Raw genomic sequence first — 17,174 nt, 5'->3', positions numbered from 1 at the left:
TAGGCGTGTAACTCTTCTCTATACACAAGATCCCGCAATGAAAAGATGATACAATGATGTGGGGGCCATGGGGCCATTTTATATGGCCCCATATATGCAGTCGGCCAGTGGTGAAACAAGCCGCCAGCCTCACGACTGGGTCTCCTCCAGTCGGCCAGCCAAAAACCTCCACGACCTCAACAGAAAGAAGTCGGCCAGTTCCATATGCACACGAGTGCAGTCGGCCAGCTTCTGTGTGATCCTGCCAGCATAGGGCAGCCACCCACACCATGGAAAAATAGGGAAAATGGGGAAAAAATACGGGGAGTGAGGAAAAATGAGAAAACACCTATATAGGGCGGGCACACCCACAACAGAGGCCCTGGTGTCTAATAAAGACAGGAGATGACTTCTAACAGGTTTATCAATATTCCATCCCTTCAATGTGTTGTATGTGAGTAGAAAGCTGGTCACAATGCATAGTTGTGTTTTCCTACCAAATGTGCTACCTAAATTTTGTTGGGTTTTGAGAGGATGTCTTTGCCCACTTTCTCCGTATGGCTGTTATGTATAGAATAAATCTTGTTTTACGAAGAAGGAAGATGTGCCATGCAAGGGTGGCTTGATAATCATCTCTTAAAAAGGCAGCTTTTGATGGCACCCACATGTGACATCTTCCTTTGCATATTTGCTGTATGTAACTTCCCTTTCTCATGTTAGCACACATTTTTAACCTTCAAACTTCAATCCTGGTGTCTGATTGAAATCCAATTTCAATCAAACTTCCCTGCATTAGCATCTGCATAGATATTGGACATCAAGATGAATGGAGCAGCTTGTTTCTCGTCCAATCTCATTGCACACTCAAATGCCTGTCTACCAAGGTCTAGATTACCCCACTTTTGACAAGCGCCTAATAGAATATTCCACGTCACAAGATTAGGGTTAACAGGCATGCTCTCCAGCATTGCCACAAATCCATCAAGTTGTCCTGCACGACCAAGAAGATCAAACATGCAATTGTAGTGCTCAATAGCTGGTACGAAGCCATACTCATCGCTAATAGCTTCAAAGAACTCCATGCCTTCATCAACAAGACCTGCATGACTGCATGCAGTAAGAACATTAAGAAATATGGCCCCATCTAATTGTATGCCCTCCTCCCTCAACCTCTCAAACATACGAAAAACAAGGTTGCTTTTTCCTTGACAAACATAACCTGCCATGAGTGCAGTCAATGAGACTACGTCTTGGATTGGCAGCTCATAAAAGACCTCCCATGCCTCTGCAAGCAAGCCACAGTTCGCATACATAACCACCAAAGTATTGCCCACATAAGGATCTCCTTCAAAGCCCTCTTTGAGGATCTCCACATGTAATTCTTGGCCTTTGCCTATGGTTCCTACATTGACACAAGCTTTCAGACTACCCAGAAAGGTGAAAGCATCAAGAGGCACACCTTCCAGTTTCATCTGTTCCAAACATCTTAACGCTATCCCACCATGGCCATGCTCAGCATAGCCTGTGATCAGCGCACTCCAAGCGGTCACATTTGGAACCCCTAGGTCATTGAAGACTTCTTGTGCTTCTACAAGAGCCCCACATTTTGAATACATAACCACCAATGTATTTGCAACAAAAGGCTCTCTTTCAAGCCCTTCTTTAGCAATCTCGGCATGTATTTCTCGACCTCTACCTATGGCTTTGATGCTCCCACAACCTTTCAAGCTGCATAGGAATGTAACATCATTTGGATCAATGCCCTCCAGTTGCATCCTTTCCAAACAGTCCATCGCCTCCTTACCAAGCCCGAGTTCAACATAACCTCCTATTAGTGTGTTCCACGATACTACATTTCTAACCTCCAGCTCATCAAACACTTCCTGTGCTTCTAAAATCCACCCACACTTGGCATACATATCTACCAATGTATTTCCAACAAAAAGATCCCTTTCTAATCCCTCTCCAGCAATCTCAGTATGCACTTCTTGGCCCTTGCTCACGGCTCCTATGCTGCCGCAAGCTTTCAAGATGCAACCAAACGTGACCGCATTCGGGTACACCCCCTCAAGTTGCATTTGTCCTAAATAATCGACTGATCCATCATAAACAAATCCATGTTCAGCATACCCAGAAATAAGTGCACTCCATGAGACTACATCACGAACCCACAACTCTTCGAACACTTCCTCTGCTTCTGCTAATGAGCCACATTTTGCATACATATCTACCAAAGTATTCCCAACAAAAGGATCTCCTTCAAGTCCCTCTTTAACAATCTCGACATGTATTTCTTGACCCTTGTCTACGGCTCCTACATTCCCACAACCTTTTAAAATGTTAATGAATGTTACAGCATCTGGAGGCATACCTTTGAGTTGCATCTTCTTAAAATGGCTGAGCATCTGCTCACCCAGACCTTGTTCAGCATACCCTGCAATCAATGCATTCCATGAGACTACATTCTTTATTGGCAGCTCATCAAAAAGATCATGTGCTTCTGCAAGTGAACCACATTTGGCATACATAGCCACCAGTGTGTTGCCAACAAGCAAATCGTTTTCAAACGCTTCTATGGCAATCTTACTGTGTAACTCCCAACCCTTGTGTATGTCTCTTAAACTGCTGCAAGCTCTTAAGCTGCAAATCAATGTGACTGCATTTGGAGAGGCACCCTTTTGTTGCATTTGTTCCAAACAGTTCAACGCTTCCTCGCCATGCCCGTGTTCAACATACCCTGCAATGAGTGCGTTCCAAGACACCGTGTCCAGGGAGACACCCTCTGACTCCATCTGTTTCACACAGTCCAGAGCTTCCTCACCAAGCCCGCGTCCAGCATATCCTTTAATTAGTGCAGTCCATGAAACTACATCTCGAGCCGAAAGCTCATCAAACACATCCCGTGCTTCTGTAAGCAAGCCGCCACACTTCATGTACATGTCCACCAATGTGTTGCCAATAAGCATATCCTTTTCAAATCCTTCTTTCACAACCTCAGCATGTAATTCTCGGCCTTCACATATGGCTCCAATGCTGCAGCAAGCTTTCAAGCTGCAAAGGAACGTGACAGCACTTGGGAGAATGCCCTCAAGTTGCATCATACTGAAACACTTCAGCGCTTGCTCACCAAAGCCATGTTTGGCATATCCTGCAATAAGGGCATTCCATGAGACTACATTAATAGACACCCCCTCCAATCGCATCTGTTCTAAACAGTTCAGTGCTTCTTTATCAAGTCCATGGTCAACATACCCTGTGATAATTGAAGTCCACGAAACTACATCTCGAATCAGGAGCCCATCAAGCACTTCCCGTGCCTCTACAAGTGAGCCACATTTCACATACATATCAACCAAAGCATTCCCAACAAACAAATCTTCTTCAAACCCCTCTACAGCAATCTGAGCATGTACTTCTTGGCCCGTATCTCTGTCCCCCATGCTGCTACAAGCAGTCAAAGTGCAGCAAAATGTCACTCCATTTGGAGTTACACCCTGCACTTGCATTTGTTTGAAGCACTTAAGTGCTTCCTTGGAAAGCTCGTTTTCAGCATAACCCGTAATCAGGGTGGTCCATGAGATAACATTTTGTATAGGAAGCTTGTCAAACACTTCCCAGGCTTCATCAAGCAAGCCGCATTTCACATACATGTTCATCAAAGTATTCCCAACAGAAGGATCTCTTTCCAATCCCTTTCTAACGATCTCAGTGTGTATTGCTTGCCCTCTTTCCTCCCATCTAAGCCTGGCACAAGCTTGCAGCAGTGCCTGTAGAGTATACTGGCTAGGATTTACCAAATCCTCTTGCATTTGATGATAGAGGTTAAGGGCATGCAGAGATTCCCCCCATTCACCATATCCTTGTATTAGTGAAGTCCATGAATGTTCATTTCGGTGAGCCAAACCATGGAAAACCCGTTGAGCATCAGGCATGCATCCACATTCTACAAGCAGAGGAACGATATGATTTCCAACTGTTCTATGAGCTTCCAGCCCATGGTGACAGATATGCATGTGCAAGCGCTTGGCATACTTGGGACTTTTCTCTTTTCTACACTTCTGCAAGAAGCAAATAAAGCTTTCCACTGAGGGCTTCTCGGCTGGCTGTTCCAATGTCGTAATAATGTCCTCAAAGCTCAGTGTTTCAGAACAATTGCTCTCTTGTATTTGATCTGAATGAAAAGCATCTACTGGTCTAAATCTGGGCACAACCTTGTGCCAGCATCCTCCTATCCCCTTTGACACAACAGGGCATGCATGGTATGGCCATGCCTGGCCATCACATGCCTTGCCCTGACTCATTATGTGGCCTCACATTTAATACTGGAGCAATCAATCCAACCAAAGGGATAAGGTGAGCTTGAAGGTCTTTGATTTCATGCTGCAAAACCTCTACCTGAGATTGGATGCAAAGGATTGTCCCCCAACAGGTCTTTAGGAATTATGCTAGCTTGTACAGATTGAGCTGGGCCTGCCCTTGCGATGCTGGTTTGCAGCGAAGGCGCTGTGGCTGCAAAGGATCACATCTCAAAGAGTCTACAAAGAGACTTGTTTGAGGCTGCTTGGATTGTGTTCTCATGCTTGATTGTTATATTTCTCGTTCAATTTTTCCCCCATGGAGATGGGTTCTCTGCTGTATGAGCTTGGGAAAGCACTGAGAGGTCAGCTGTTCATCAGGAAACAAACTTCAAATGCTTGCCTTATACTTGGAATCCTAACCTAATACGAGCTATTAAGCTTATCAATTTCATGTGTACATATGGTGTAGTGGACATGGATTGAAATAAAATGGAAGCCTGTCACTCTTCAAGTGCAAGCTTTTGGTGTCCATTTCATCATTAAGCTAGGGTAAAACTACCGGTGAAGAAATCCAAAATCGGGCAAGACAGTGCCCAAAAAGGCTTCAATTTCAGAATGAGGCGAGAACCCATTTCAAAAATGGCTCGATTGTCCTCTGTTAATTATCCCATGGCCTTGCTACGCCCCCCTCAAGTGCATCTAGACAGGGTTGTATGAATGGGAGAGGTCAAAATCCCTACCCTCAAAATGCATAAGAAAACAATATGACAAGGTAATCGGGAAGAAAAAAAACAGAAAATACGTGAATGACTGAGAGAGTTATCACTCTTTATCTTTCCTGTTAGCTGTTGCTGTTAACGCCGAGTGAGAGGAGAGCTCGCCACTGACCACACTTGGGCCTTGCAAAATATGTCCACAGGCTTTCCTTCATTTTTGGCTGGCTCGAAAGGGTGGTTTTGTGGACATCCCTTTACATATGAACGCCCACCAAAAAAGGGTATAGCACCAGTGGTGGAGCTAGTGCCATGAAACTTCAGAGCTGTGTCACACAAGGCAGCAGCCTTAATTTTTGCACACTTAAGAAAATTTGTGCATGACCTACATACAAGATTTTCTCCACCATGTCCTAAAATTAGTGGCACACCTACTCCTCCCCACATCAATTTTCACCCTTAACTCCTCTTTCCTTGTCAATCGTGTGACACTACTACACTTAAAAGAGGTAATATCACTGGCAACATTAGGTGATCTATCCCTAAACGATTTGCGCGATGAGGAGCAAGGGCCACCATTTCTCCTTTTGTTTTGGGCAGCCTCCTATGCACATGGCTATTGCATAGAGAAACTATTTTAAACAAATGTGGTATAGTATTTGCCATGTTTTGAAGCAACTCAAGCTTCACAAACTATTTCAAACACCTATGGCCCAATATGTACCCCAAATGTTTTTTAGGTGAGATTTTTTTTTTTGCCTCCTGCCACTGTACTTGCCATGGTACTGTTGTTGCAAGTAACAGGGGTAATATCACTGGCAGCATTAGGTGATCCTTCCCCCAAAGGATGCGATTAGGAGCAAGGACAACCATTTCTCCTTTTGCTTAGGTCCTCCACCTTTGCTTCGAAACACATGGCTATTTGCATGGACAAACTATTTCAAACACGTGTTTGCCGAGTGTTTGCCGTGTTTTCGAGGCAAGCTTAAATGTAACGTAGCTCATTGTTTGAAAATAAAATTATAGCATGGGAAACAAATCCATTACAAATAGATTAGAACCCAAGTGTGAAAGGGCCCACACATGAAGCGCCACAAATTAGTTAGGGCAAGAGATAATGAAGGGACCCTGTGACTTCAACTAGAAGACCTTGCCTTCATCCCTTAAGACATGGGCAAGAAGAGCAAAAAGAGCAAGGCCTGGAGTCTTGATCCCTTTATGAGAAGGTAGCAATTAGGTGGTAGAGTCCCTTTTAGGCGGAATGTGGGATAGAGGGGAAAAAGGATCCTCATGGCAAGGAAGGATCTATGGCCCAAGATTCCCTATGGACTCAAAGCAACAAAGCAAAGAGAAAAGATAGAGAGGAACATAAGAGAAAGGCAATGTGCTAAATCAAAAGATATGAGCAAGCCATGCTAGCTAGTAGCTAAAGGCCCATTAAATAAAGAGGCCACACAAATTGATCAGCCAAGAGAAGCCAAACATCGAGCCGAGTTAACCCCTTTAGAAAAATGATGTTAATTGTGCCTTTCCAAGTGAAAGGCAATATTCAGTTTCATAAAGAGTGGAACCTGTGGAAGGCAATGTTCAATTTCCTAAAGAGTGGGTCATGTAGACCACTTTCCATGTAGACACAAGCTAGATTTGAGAAGCTATTAATCCAATTCTAGGATTAACAAGAGCTACCGCCATTATCTTACATCAAGGAGTCACGGTAGATACACCAAAGGGTCATACATTCAAGATATGAAGCGATAGTGTCCAAAGCTACAACTGGACAGGCGCCCGTAATGGTGTGATGGAGTATTTATGGTGATTCTCGGTCACGAGAGCGAGTGGTAGCAAGATAGGATGAAGTCCTAAGTGACGTACTTCATGGATATATTATGAGAGTAGTCATTGTAATAGCATTAGGCCTCTTATGAGCCTAAAGTGCCCGACCGGCCACAGTTTAAGTGAGTGTGAACACTTATGACCATGTACATAAGTGAATTTCTCTCATAATACAATATACTCTCCCATTGTGCAATTGAGTCTTGCTCTTGCTAATCTCTCTCCCTAATGCATACTAGTGAGTGTGTGTGAGTGGAGGGACGAGGACCCATAGTGCAATGCGGCGGTGTGACAACGCTCGCGGGAGACGCGGTGGAATTGCTTCTCAAGGAGTTGTAAAGCTTAGAGACCTCAAGGGTTACGAGCTCGGCGATTGGAAAGATCCTCAACAAGAATTGCGGTTCACCAGGTAATCTCTTTTTGGATGTGTTTCAAGGAGAGTTAGGGTGAGCCATAACATTTTTGGCGTCGTTTGTCGTGGAGCTATCCCTTGGCTTTTTCCATCATTTTGTCTCTAATCTCCACATAACGCATTGCCCATTATGTTGATTAATGGTTTCCCATGAAAAGATGTGGATTTGATGGTGATTTGTATGAGATTTGGTGTAGAATAGCTCTCTTTTTGTTTTTTGAAAAGAATGCTTTTTGCTTAATTTTTAGATTAATTTGTTGATTTTGTTGTTGTTTTTATGGTTTTTCATGTTCTTAGGGCTTGCACATAGTTTGTATTAGGCTTAGTTTGCATCCATTGCATCAAACAATGCAAGAGAATGCATTTCTTAGTGAATGTTAGCTCTTTTTAGTTTAAACATAGATCTAAGATCATTAATTCTAGTTTAATTGTGTGTTTTTTGTTGAAATTGTTTGGATTAGAGTGCTAGAAAGCATTAGGAGTAGCTTAATCTTTTAAAAATTCCTTAAAACCATTAAAAAACCCTTGAATTTGACTAATTTCTCTTAATGGACTGGTTTTTATCATTAAGGGTGATTAATCTTGTTCAAGAGACCAAAATTTTAGAAAATGTGTTAATTGGGGTCTAAATTGATCATATGAGTAATCAAAATTAGGATTTTTGAGTCTTTTGAGAGCATCTAGATGCATCAAAACACCTAATCACATCAATTTATTCATCAATTGGAGAAATTTGACTCTCTTTGCTTAAATTTGTCTTAAAAGATGTGACTATAATTAAGAGTCTAATTAATCTCCTAATTTAGATTAATTTACACAATTGTTGATGCACAAAGATTAGCATTCTCTTGCTCTATCCAATGATATGCTCAATTGTGTGAATTAATTAAGGATTAATGGTTAATTAGAGTCCTTGATTAGTATAAAAGAGGGAAAGATTAGTGAAAGAATTAATCTTGGATTAATCTTTAATCACTTTTTTACATAACTCATTAAGGCTAATGAGCATTCAATGAGTAGATGCTCATGAGTTATCAAAATTATCCATTTTGGGAGTCATTTATGAAGATTGTAAGGGGTGTCAATATAAAAGGTTGCCTTTTTTTATTCCCACTTACTTTTTTGGAAAAATGCCCATACCCCTTCCATTTTAAATTCAAAAATATTCCCCTCCAAAAAGAGAAATTCATATTTCCCACTAGACTCCCAAAATAATAGAAATAATAATTTCGATCGTGAACGGAAATCCGACCGTAAAAGTTCAAACGTGAAAAAAAAAATCAAATTTAATATTCCATGGGGTCCGGTTCACTGCATGAACCATTTTTCGCACTTTAGGAAACTAGAGTTCACGCGCAAAAAAATAATAATAATAATAATAAAATCGAATTTAATATTCCGTGGGGTCCGGTTCACGGCATGAACCATTTTCTGTACTTTCATGGAACTAGAGTTCACGTGAAAAAAATAATAATTTAATATTTCGTGGAGTGGATGACGTGAACCATTTTCTGTACTTTCACGAAACTAGAGTTCACTTTTTTTTTAAAAAATCGAATTTATTATTCCATGGAGTCCGGTTCACGGCGTGAAAGTCTAAGGTTTCACGGGAAAAAAAATCAAATTTAGTATTCCGTGGAGTTTGGTTCACGGTGTAAACCATTTCCTACACTTTCACGGAACTAGAGTTCACGCAAAATATATATATATATATATATATATATATATATATATATATATATATATATATATATATATATATATATATATATATAACTCGTGAAGTCCGTTGACGTGAAAAGGGGTCTGACTCTGGAAACCACCCCTGTTTGGAGGCATGTATCTCCTAAACCATATATCTGATGAAGGCGCTTTAGGGCTCATCGAAAAGCTGACATCAAGCTTTTCAACCTTGGACGTGGTCGTTTGAAGTCAAAATCGACCATTTTGGCCTCTAACTAGCAGCCTCAAAATGCGACCTAAAAATCGAGGCAAAAAGACAGCCCAAAAACCACGAAATATTGTAAAAATTGGTGCGAAAACGACGATGAGCCATATTTGGGCTACTTTTTTAGAGTCTAAACGACAAAATCACGGATGACTCAGGGAAATAAAGTTGTAGTACTCCAAAAATACTACAACTCCCTCATACATACTTTTTCAAAATTCCTTTTGGAACACCCTCAAAAAGTGTTGCGAAACAGGGAAAAATTTCTCAGAAAGATTTTTCGTCTTGAGACAGTGATGAAAAATAGGTTGTAGGACCTCCTCTTCCATCTGGGAAGTTCCTAGCATACGCTTTTTCCAAAAAAATATCTCTAAGGTCGTTCACGTGCATATAGCGCCTAAGCTAATTAGGACAACCGGACACCTGTTTGATCCAACGAAGAGTATGCCAAGCCTCTTGAGGCTGTAATGGACGGTGGGAGAATATAAAAAGCACAAAAAAAAAAAACTATGATTGCTCATTAAGGAGCAATTAGGCACTTTGCCATGGCTACGATGATAGAGAGATTGCCAAGGATCACACAAGGACTGAACCCAATGGTTGACATCTTCGAGCCATTGAGATCTATGCCACAATTTCACCTCCCAATGCCATTGGCCATGCCTATAACAAGCGTGTCATCGGGTTTTACACCCCCTATGACTTCGATCCCACCAGGCTTTGGTCCCTTACCTAACATTCCCGCCAGTCCTATAAGTACCAACCCTTTCCTAGATGCCCACACCTGGGACATAATACTGACTAGTCTAGGAAGGGGAGTGGCCCAAGGACTCACTGAGTCTCCTTGAACAAGAGCACTCACATACGACCTCAGTGACTCATACAAAAATACGACCGTACAAATTTCCAAAATTATGGGCAAATATGACGGAATAACAAACTTTGTTCAATTCATTCAAATGTTTGAACATAGATGTGAAGCCTTTGGAAATCCCAACTGCCCAACTAAGGTACATGCATTGAACTTATGCTTAGAGGGAAAAGCTAGTCGATGGTTCATCACATTGATGCCGATGATCAAGGCCAACTTCAAAACCTTGAAATCGGTCTTTATACATGGCTTTTTCAGCCAAGGTAATCAGTGGAGTGCAGTAACAGAACTCTATTCAATTGAGCGTCAACCAAATAAATCCATTAGAGATTTTATCCTTAGGATAAAACTCTTGGATTCACGTTGTGAGTCATGGGAAAAATTAAACGATATTCAATTAAGGAGATGTTTCATGATGGTCTTGAAGAATAACAGCTTACACAAGTTGATCATTGTATCCAATCTGGAAACATTTGATCAATGTTGTAAAGAAGCAATACGTTTAGATAACAACATGCTAGAAGATGATCATGCTACGAGGTGTTCCTCATCTAAACCAAGTGAAGCAATGGCAAAAGAAAGATTAATCTTGGAATCAACATTCCCCGAATTTTATGAAGCCTTGCTTAAAACCTTACAACAAACATCTCTAAGAGAGGATGAAAACCTTCAAAACGAGACATCCTTAATGCCTCTAAAAGTGAGAAATGAAATGCCTTGTGTTGAGTGCAATCACTACGATCATCCCAATCCTCATTGTCCATACAAGGCACCTGCTCTTCTATACTGCATATATTGTAAAACCTTTAACCATAATACTAAAAAATGTCCCACTTCATCCATAATGGACTCAAAACCTCCATCTCCTGTGCATCAAACAGAAACAATCCAAAGGGTAGAAACTGCTCAAGAAGCAGTTAATCAGACACTTCAATGTTTCTATTGTTGTGGACCTCACAAGGTGGCAGACTACACAGTTTGGAATACTTACATGCCCATAGTCATTGACACCTTGCGACCAATGTGTGAATGATGTGACATTGATCACATGTTCCAAGATTGCCCAAGACAAGTTGCTTCAATGCAACTTGTCTCACAAAATACAACTCTTAACATCTTAAGTGTGCAAAATGGACAACTCGCACAGTACCATTGAATGTGCTTACACGTTTACAAGCCAAGGCACGACAAACAGTCAAAAAGAATATAAAAGACAATACCTCAACATGGGTAGAAGAACATGTTTTAAGACAGAACCCAAAAGAAGGAGCAAAACCTTCTAAAACCAAGAAAAACAAGGGACAACAAACTGTCGAAAACAAGGACGAATTAAAAGACATGGAAAAGGAGTCTATAAAGGACATAAACCCAAAAAGGGACATAAACACGAAAGATCCAAAAGCTATACAGGATGCAGAAGCATCCACATCAAAGACCACCACACAAACCAAAACACCCATACGTGCAACATGGAATACAAACCACACAAACCACAACACCCATACGTGCAACACTGAATACAAAAACCCAAAACAAAATTTGATCTCGTCGCATGGGTAAACATAATGAAAAATTGACAACCCAAAGAAAGTCAAATAATGAAACAAGCTCTAGTACATCACTAAGTGAGGATGAAACAAGTTCTTACTCTATGCTTAGTGCACCACATAGACCAATCAAGTAACTAGAAACCCACCCAACCACCCCAAATGGATAATGATAATCACATGACATACGCAGAATGCAAAAAGCAAGCTCAGGAGAGCATGCTTAGCTTGGTTGAATGTCTTATAGGGTCACCAATTGTGATTGAGCCTCATAATGCCAATCCTAAAACAACAACCAAAATACAAAGCCTAGATGAGTACTACTTTCCCTTTCAAGAGGAAGACATACTCTCTACAGAAGAGTCATTTGAAACAGATTATACGAGCTATACGCTTGAGAAAGCACGTGAGAAATTCGATAATTACCTTACAAGATTAAAACAGTCTCTTAAAAACTCATTTGGAGGAATGCTCTCCTCTCATGATAAAGCCAGCATCACATCAGCACTTGCACCTTTAATGGCTCAACCTGAGTTATACAAGGACATAACGAACTACATAAAACAGGACTATGAGGATTTGCAAGTTTCCAAACAGACCTCATTAAGAATTGTCAGAGGGCCAATTGTGCCAGTGTATGCATTAGGTACTCTTGAAAAATCTGAAAGCCAAAATGAGGATGAAAGTAAATGGGAATATGAAACAGATACAGGATCTAAAGCTGAAACAATAACCGAAACACCCATGGTTCCTTTGGAAGATTCTATCATGGTATGGTTAGATTTCCCTACAGGCAATTATGTTAAGCGCAAATGCGCATTGATTAGCCCTCAAGCTAGACATAACATTGTGACAATAGACACTTGGGTGTCCTTGGGACAACCTAAACTCATCCCTACAAGTAATAGTCTTGCACAAGGAGCCAAGGGACAAAACATTGTTCCAGGTTACTTTAGATACACTAATCAAACAATCGATTGGCGATATGGAATTTACATTCCATTTTAGTCTCAATTCCCTTGAGTATGATGTCGTCCTTGGTGGAACGATAAGTAAATCGTTGTATTCATTAGATGAATCCATGCAAACAGTCACCTTGAACACTCCTATGGGGGCAATGTACAACTGCTATTATGGGAGGAAGAGACCTTGCAAGAGCTAGAACTTCCAACATATATTACTGAAAAGATACCTAGGATTTTGGTCGGATTGAAAATTTCAAATAAAATCACCACGGCTCAAGCACAGCTTTATCCAACACAAGAACACAATCTCATGACCCTCGAGCTATAGTAATTGTTAGGTCAACCAACACTCACGGCACATCCTGAAAGAATAAACTTTACACAAGACTTGAAAAGTGGTTGAGTATGTGTTGAAAGCAGATTTGATCTTGGGGCATAAATAGACTATTACTGCCCAAGCAGCACCACTGTATTCCTGAAGAAGTTCCCAGAGCCCAACCATCTATCTCTAATAGGGAACTCAAAGGAAAGGCCCCGGATCCTATGCATCTTCATCGACAAACCTCGTCAAAGGAGACAACCACATGCTCAAAGGCCTCGTCATCGCGACAGCCACTCCACAAGAGACTCTAACCTCATCATCATCAACAATGCCCATGAGTCTCAAACTTGCAGCCTCAACACCAGCCAAAGTAAAGGAGGGTCCCAAACTTGCAGCCTCAACACCAGCCAAAGTCAAGGAGGGCTCCAAACCTTCCACATCAACCCTAAAGAAAACTCCATCAAGACTCCCACAATCACGAGATCTTAATAGTATCAAAATGTGGGTGGAGAAGCAACTACTTGTAGCTAAGGCTACTATGAAGGTGCTAATCAAATTTGGGTGCCTCGATAGTCAAAACCTCTTCCTTAACCCAGCACTCAGAGGCCAAGGAAGAAGAAAAGTACTCCACAACACCGTCCACAAAAGCCTATGCAAGTTCCTGAAAGAACTCCACCAATGCAACAAGTGTGGGTACCAAAAACACTGCTGCAAGCACAAGGGTACTACCAAAGAAATACCAAAGCTTGGGTCCCCAAGCGCATCACAAAGTCCCCTAAGCTTTGCACAAAGAAAAAATCCTCAACACCAAGCACATCAGCCACCAAATTACAATGTTCGTCGTCAAAGATGGGTGCATGTGCATGTGCATGTACTTCAACAAGAAGGATACTATGATGGTAATTCCATCATATTACAATGTTCGTCGTCAAAGATGGGTGCATGTGCATGTGCATGTACTTCAACAAGAAGGATACTATGATGGTAATTCCATCATATGGTTGCCAAAATCCAACAATGTGAAGAAAACCTCACCACACCGACTTCAACCCCAACAACTTCACCTAAATTTTGACAAGAATGGAGGCCCAAGCAGCAGCAAGCAAATCACTCAACCACTCTCATGCATTCAGCACCAACACAAGAGCTTGTATGTTCAAGCAAATAATCAATAATCTTTCCTACTGCCTCGACATCATTTCAGCAACAAATTCAAGAATCAATATACGGAGACTTAGGAGGAGCACATCAAGAACAAAATAACAATGCTCGTCACCCCTCTAGAAGTGAGAAATGAGCGTACAAGAAGCTGTTGCTTTGCAAATCATGACCTAGATGACCCATAAAATCAAAACCAAAAAAAAAACCTCGAGGTTAAAACTTGCAAATTCACGGAATTCCATCTCACGGAATTACAATACACGAAGTTCCATCATCTCACAGCTTAAGAACCTGCACTCTCACAATTTAATCCCCATCACGGATTAAGCCATATCACACAATAGCCACTATATATTTGTTAAGCTTATTGCTTACTATTCTTTTGGCTAAATTAATAGCAATTGCCCCATGAGTACGTATCTATACTCATGCAGCACTGGAGAACATTTGCACCAAAGCCTCACCACATCAACAACTTCCAGCTGCTCCATGAGTTCGTATCCATACTCATACATTGGAGAACATTTGCACCAAAGCCTCACCATCAACAACTTCCAGGTATATCCCTAGATGGGGGGGCCATGGTGCACGAAAGCCTGATCAATGGTACAACCCATCGCTTGGAATTTTCCTTCAAATTACAAACCTCTCCAAACAACGCCACCATATTCACAAATCAATTATCTTCAATCCTTAGTGAAGATATCTGTATTAGTCTCACAAGTCAACGTAATTCTTTCAATCCTCACCAACAAGTGGCTACTTCAACGCAAAGTAGTTCAATAAGAGTCTATATGACTCAATTCTCGTACTTCATGTAAATTTGCTTCATATAAGAGCACTTAAATATGCATAAAAACATAAAAAGCACATGGACAGAAGAAGACAGGATCAGGTCCTACTCAACAACATTTGACAAGAATCCTGCCACACAAAGGGACATCATCACAAGCCAATTACTTCAAATGATAAATGTCGCTTCAATGAATCAAATAAGGAACTGAGAATCACCATCTCGTTCTGATGATTATGTCTACATTCCTCTCTACAATCCAAGCACCTCTCTTACCTTTAGATTTACTAGACACCTTTTTTGTGCAAAATAGAATAACCTTGTTGTTGGTAGCAAACAAGCCAGTTTGCTTTTCTACGTAATCCTATTGTAAGAAAGCAAATACTTGGAAGGGGTTAGGGTCTTCACTTGTCTTGTCTTCCTCAAACAGGCATGTGATCATTTCTTTAGTAGCTTCAAGGATTTAATGCTTATCTAGGTGTGATTTGTTGGTCAGACACTTCATTAGGGCCTACCATGTCAGAGAACATTGTATTACGCTTTGTAGAGCCCTCCTCTTGTGCCACCCTCTTCATCTCAACATTATGCCCATGACCTCACCACTCCTCCTTCCACCTCCCCCCACCTAGACTGCGTTACATGAGAACACATGGAATGCAGATGTACTTATTCCATATGAACTTTCATGCGAAAGCACACGTGCAAGGCTGTCATGAAATTCTTTTAGCCTTTTTCAATGAATTCCCATCCTAATCAAGTACACAATACTAATAAAACACATTTTTATTTTAAGAAGAAACTTGGTAGGGCTAATCAATAGGTCTAATCCATTTTAAGAAGAAACTTGGTAGGGATAACCAATAGGTCTATTTTAAGAAGAAACTTGGTAGGGCTAACCAATAGGTATAATCCATTTCATTGGATCAATAGGCAATCGAGAAAAAAATTATGCTAGAGCATAGCCAAAGGTAGAACACCAACCAACCACTAACACTTCCCTTGTATAGGTGAAACATGACATATTATCCTCCAAACTAAGGGGCACATGGACGTGTCCTACCTTGAGAACGTGCATTTACCTTGGACCATGTCAAGCTCATCAACCACGTGAGGAATCTTCCTTTTATTGTGCTAGCTCTTTGGAGGCTTCTGTTATGGCTCACCCTAACCCTCCTTGAAACACATCCAAAAAGAGATTACTTAGTTAACCCCACAACTGTCATGAGGATCTTTCCAATGGCCGAGCTCGTAACTCTTGAGGTCTCCAAGCTCTAAAACTCGTTGAGAAGCATTTCCACCGCGTCTCCGCGAGCGTTGTCACACCATCTCCGCGAGCGTTGTCACACCGTCGCGTTGCACTACGGGTCCTTGTCCCTCCTCTCACTTCACTTCACTCACACACACTCACTAGCATGCATTAGGGAGAGATATTAGCAAGAGGATTAGCAAGAGCAAGACTTAATTGCACAACGGGAGAGTATTATGAGAGAAATTCACTTATATACATGGCCATAAGTATTCACACTCACTTAAACTGTGGCTGACCGGGCACTTTAGGCTCATAAGAGGCCTAATGCTATTACAATGGCTACTCTCATAATATATCCATGAAGTACATCACTTAGGACTTCATCCTATCTTGCGCTCTTGAAGCAGGAATCGCCATAGATACTCAGTTACACCATTATGGGCGCCCATCCAAGTTGTAGCTTTGGACACTATTGCTTCATATCTTGAATGTATGACCCTTTGGTGTATCTACTGTGATGTAAGATAATGGCGATAGCTCTTGTTAATCCTAGAATTGGATTAACATCCCCCCCCTTTTGATGGCGACGATCGCATCCTCGTGATCGCGTTGAAGACCTTTGTGTGGGGAGAATGAACAAGATTTGTCGATGGCGTTGATGTTGAGTGACTTTCAATGGTGTTTTTTCCTCCGGAAGGAATAAGAAAAGCTAGTTAATGAATGAATAGGTTAGTGTTATATTGGGAATTCCTAACGAGGTGGGTGGTGGGAATGATTGCATTTTTACATTTGTGTGAGCCCTCTTTTTTTTGGGCTTAATTTGTTTTTGGCAATCATCGGCAAGGTTACATATGATTTTTGTTAGTGGGGACACTAAGAGATGTTACTAATGGGAGAGAAGAGAGAGAAGGATAAGAGATGTTTTGAAGGATAGAGCTTGTTAGCTACTACCAACTGTGTTATTATGTTCTGCACAAGAAAGGTGCCTAATAAATTTGAATTAGAGATATGTTTTGAAAGATAGAGATGCGTAGATTGAGAGAGATGAATTAAAGGAGCTTCTCATATTTTCTACATGGGGTG

General features: G+C 41.2%; 2 protein-coding genes across 2 annotated transcripts; both read right to left on the bottom strand.

Moving 5' to 3' along the window:
* LOC147640414 (pentatricopeptide repeat-containing protein At3g09040, mitochondrial-like) lies at window positions 1–3,369 on the bottom strand. The gene is made up of 2 exons (XM_086780267.1): window positions 3,232–3,369; window positions 1–3,127 (listed from the first exon to the last, which is right to left on the bottom strand). The coding sequence occupies exon 2, from the start codon at window positions 3,078–3,080 to the stop codon at window positions 753–755; it is 2,328 nt and encodes a 775-aa protein (XP_086636393.1). The 5' UTR covers window positions 3,081–3,127; window positions 3,232–3,369; the 3' UTR covers window positions 1–752.
* On the bottom strand, window positions 3,092–4,280 carry LOC147640413 (pentatricopeptide repeat-containing protein At4g39530-like). Its single transcript, XM_086825298.1, has 2 exons — window positions 3,261–4,280; window positions 3,092–3,127 (listed from the first exon to the last, which is right to left on the bottom strand). The coding sequence occupies exons 1-2, from the start codon at window positions 4,278–4,280 to the stop codon at window positions 3,092–3,094; spliced, it is 1,056 nt and encodes a 351-aa protein (XP_086681424.1).
* Between the last annotated feature and the right edge of the window lie 12,894 nt (window positions 4,281–17,174).

The sequence above is a fragment of the Cibotium barometz genome, chromosome 3, assembly GCF_041138505.1.
Source record: "Cibotium barometz isolate CiBa-2024 chromosome 3, ASM4113850v1, whole genome shotgun sequence".
Taxonomy (NCBI): domain Eukaryota; kingdom Viridiplantae; phylum Streptophyta; class Polypodiopsida; order Cyatheales; family Cibotiaceae; genus Cibotium; species Cibotium barometz.
This window is presented reverse-complemented; position numbering and strand designations above follow the sequence as displayed.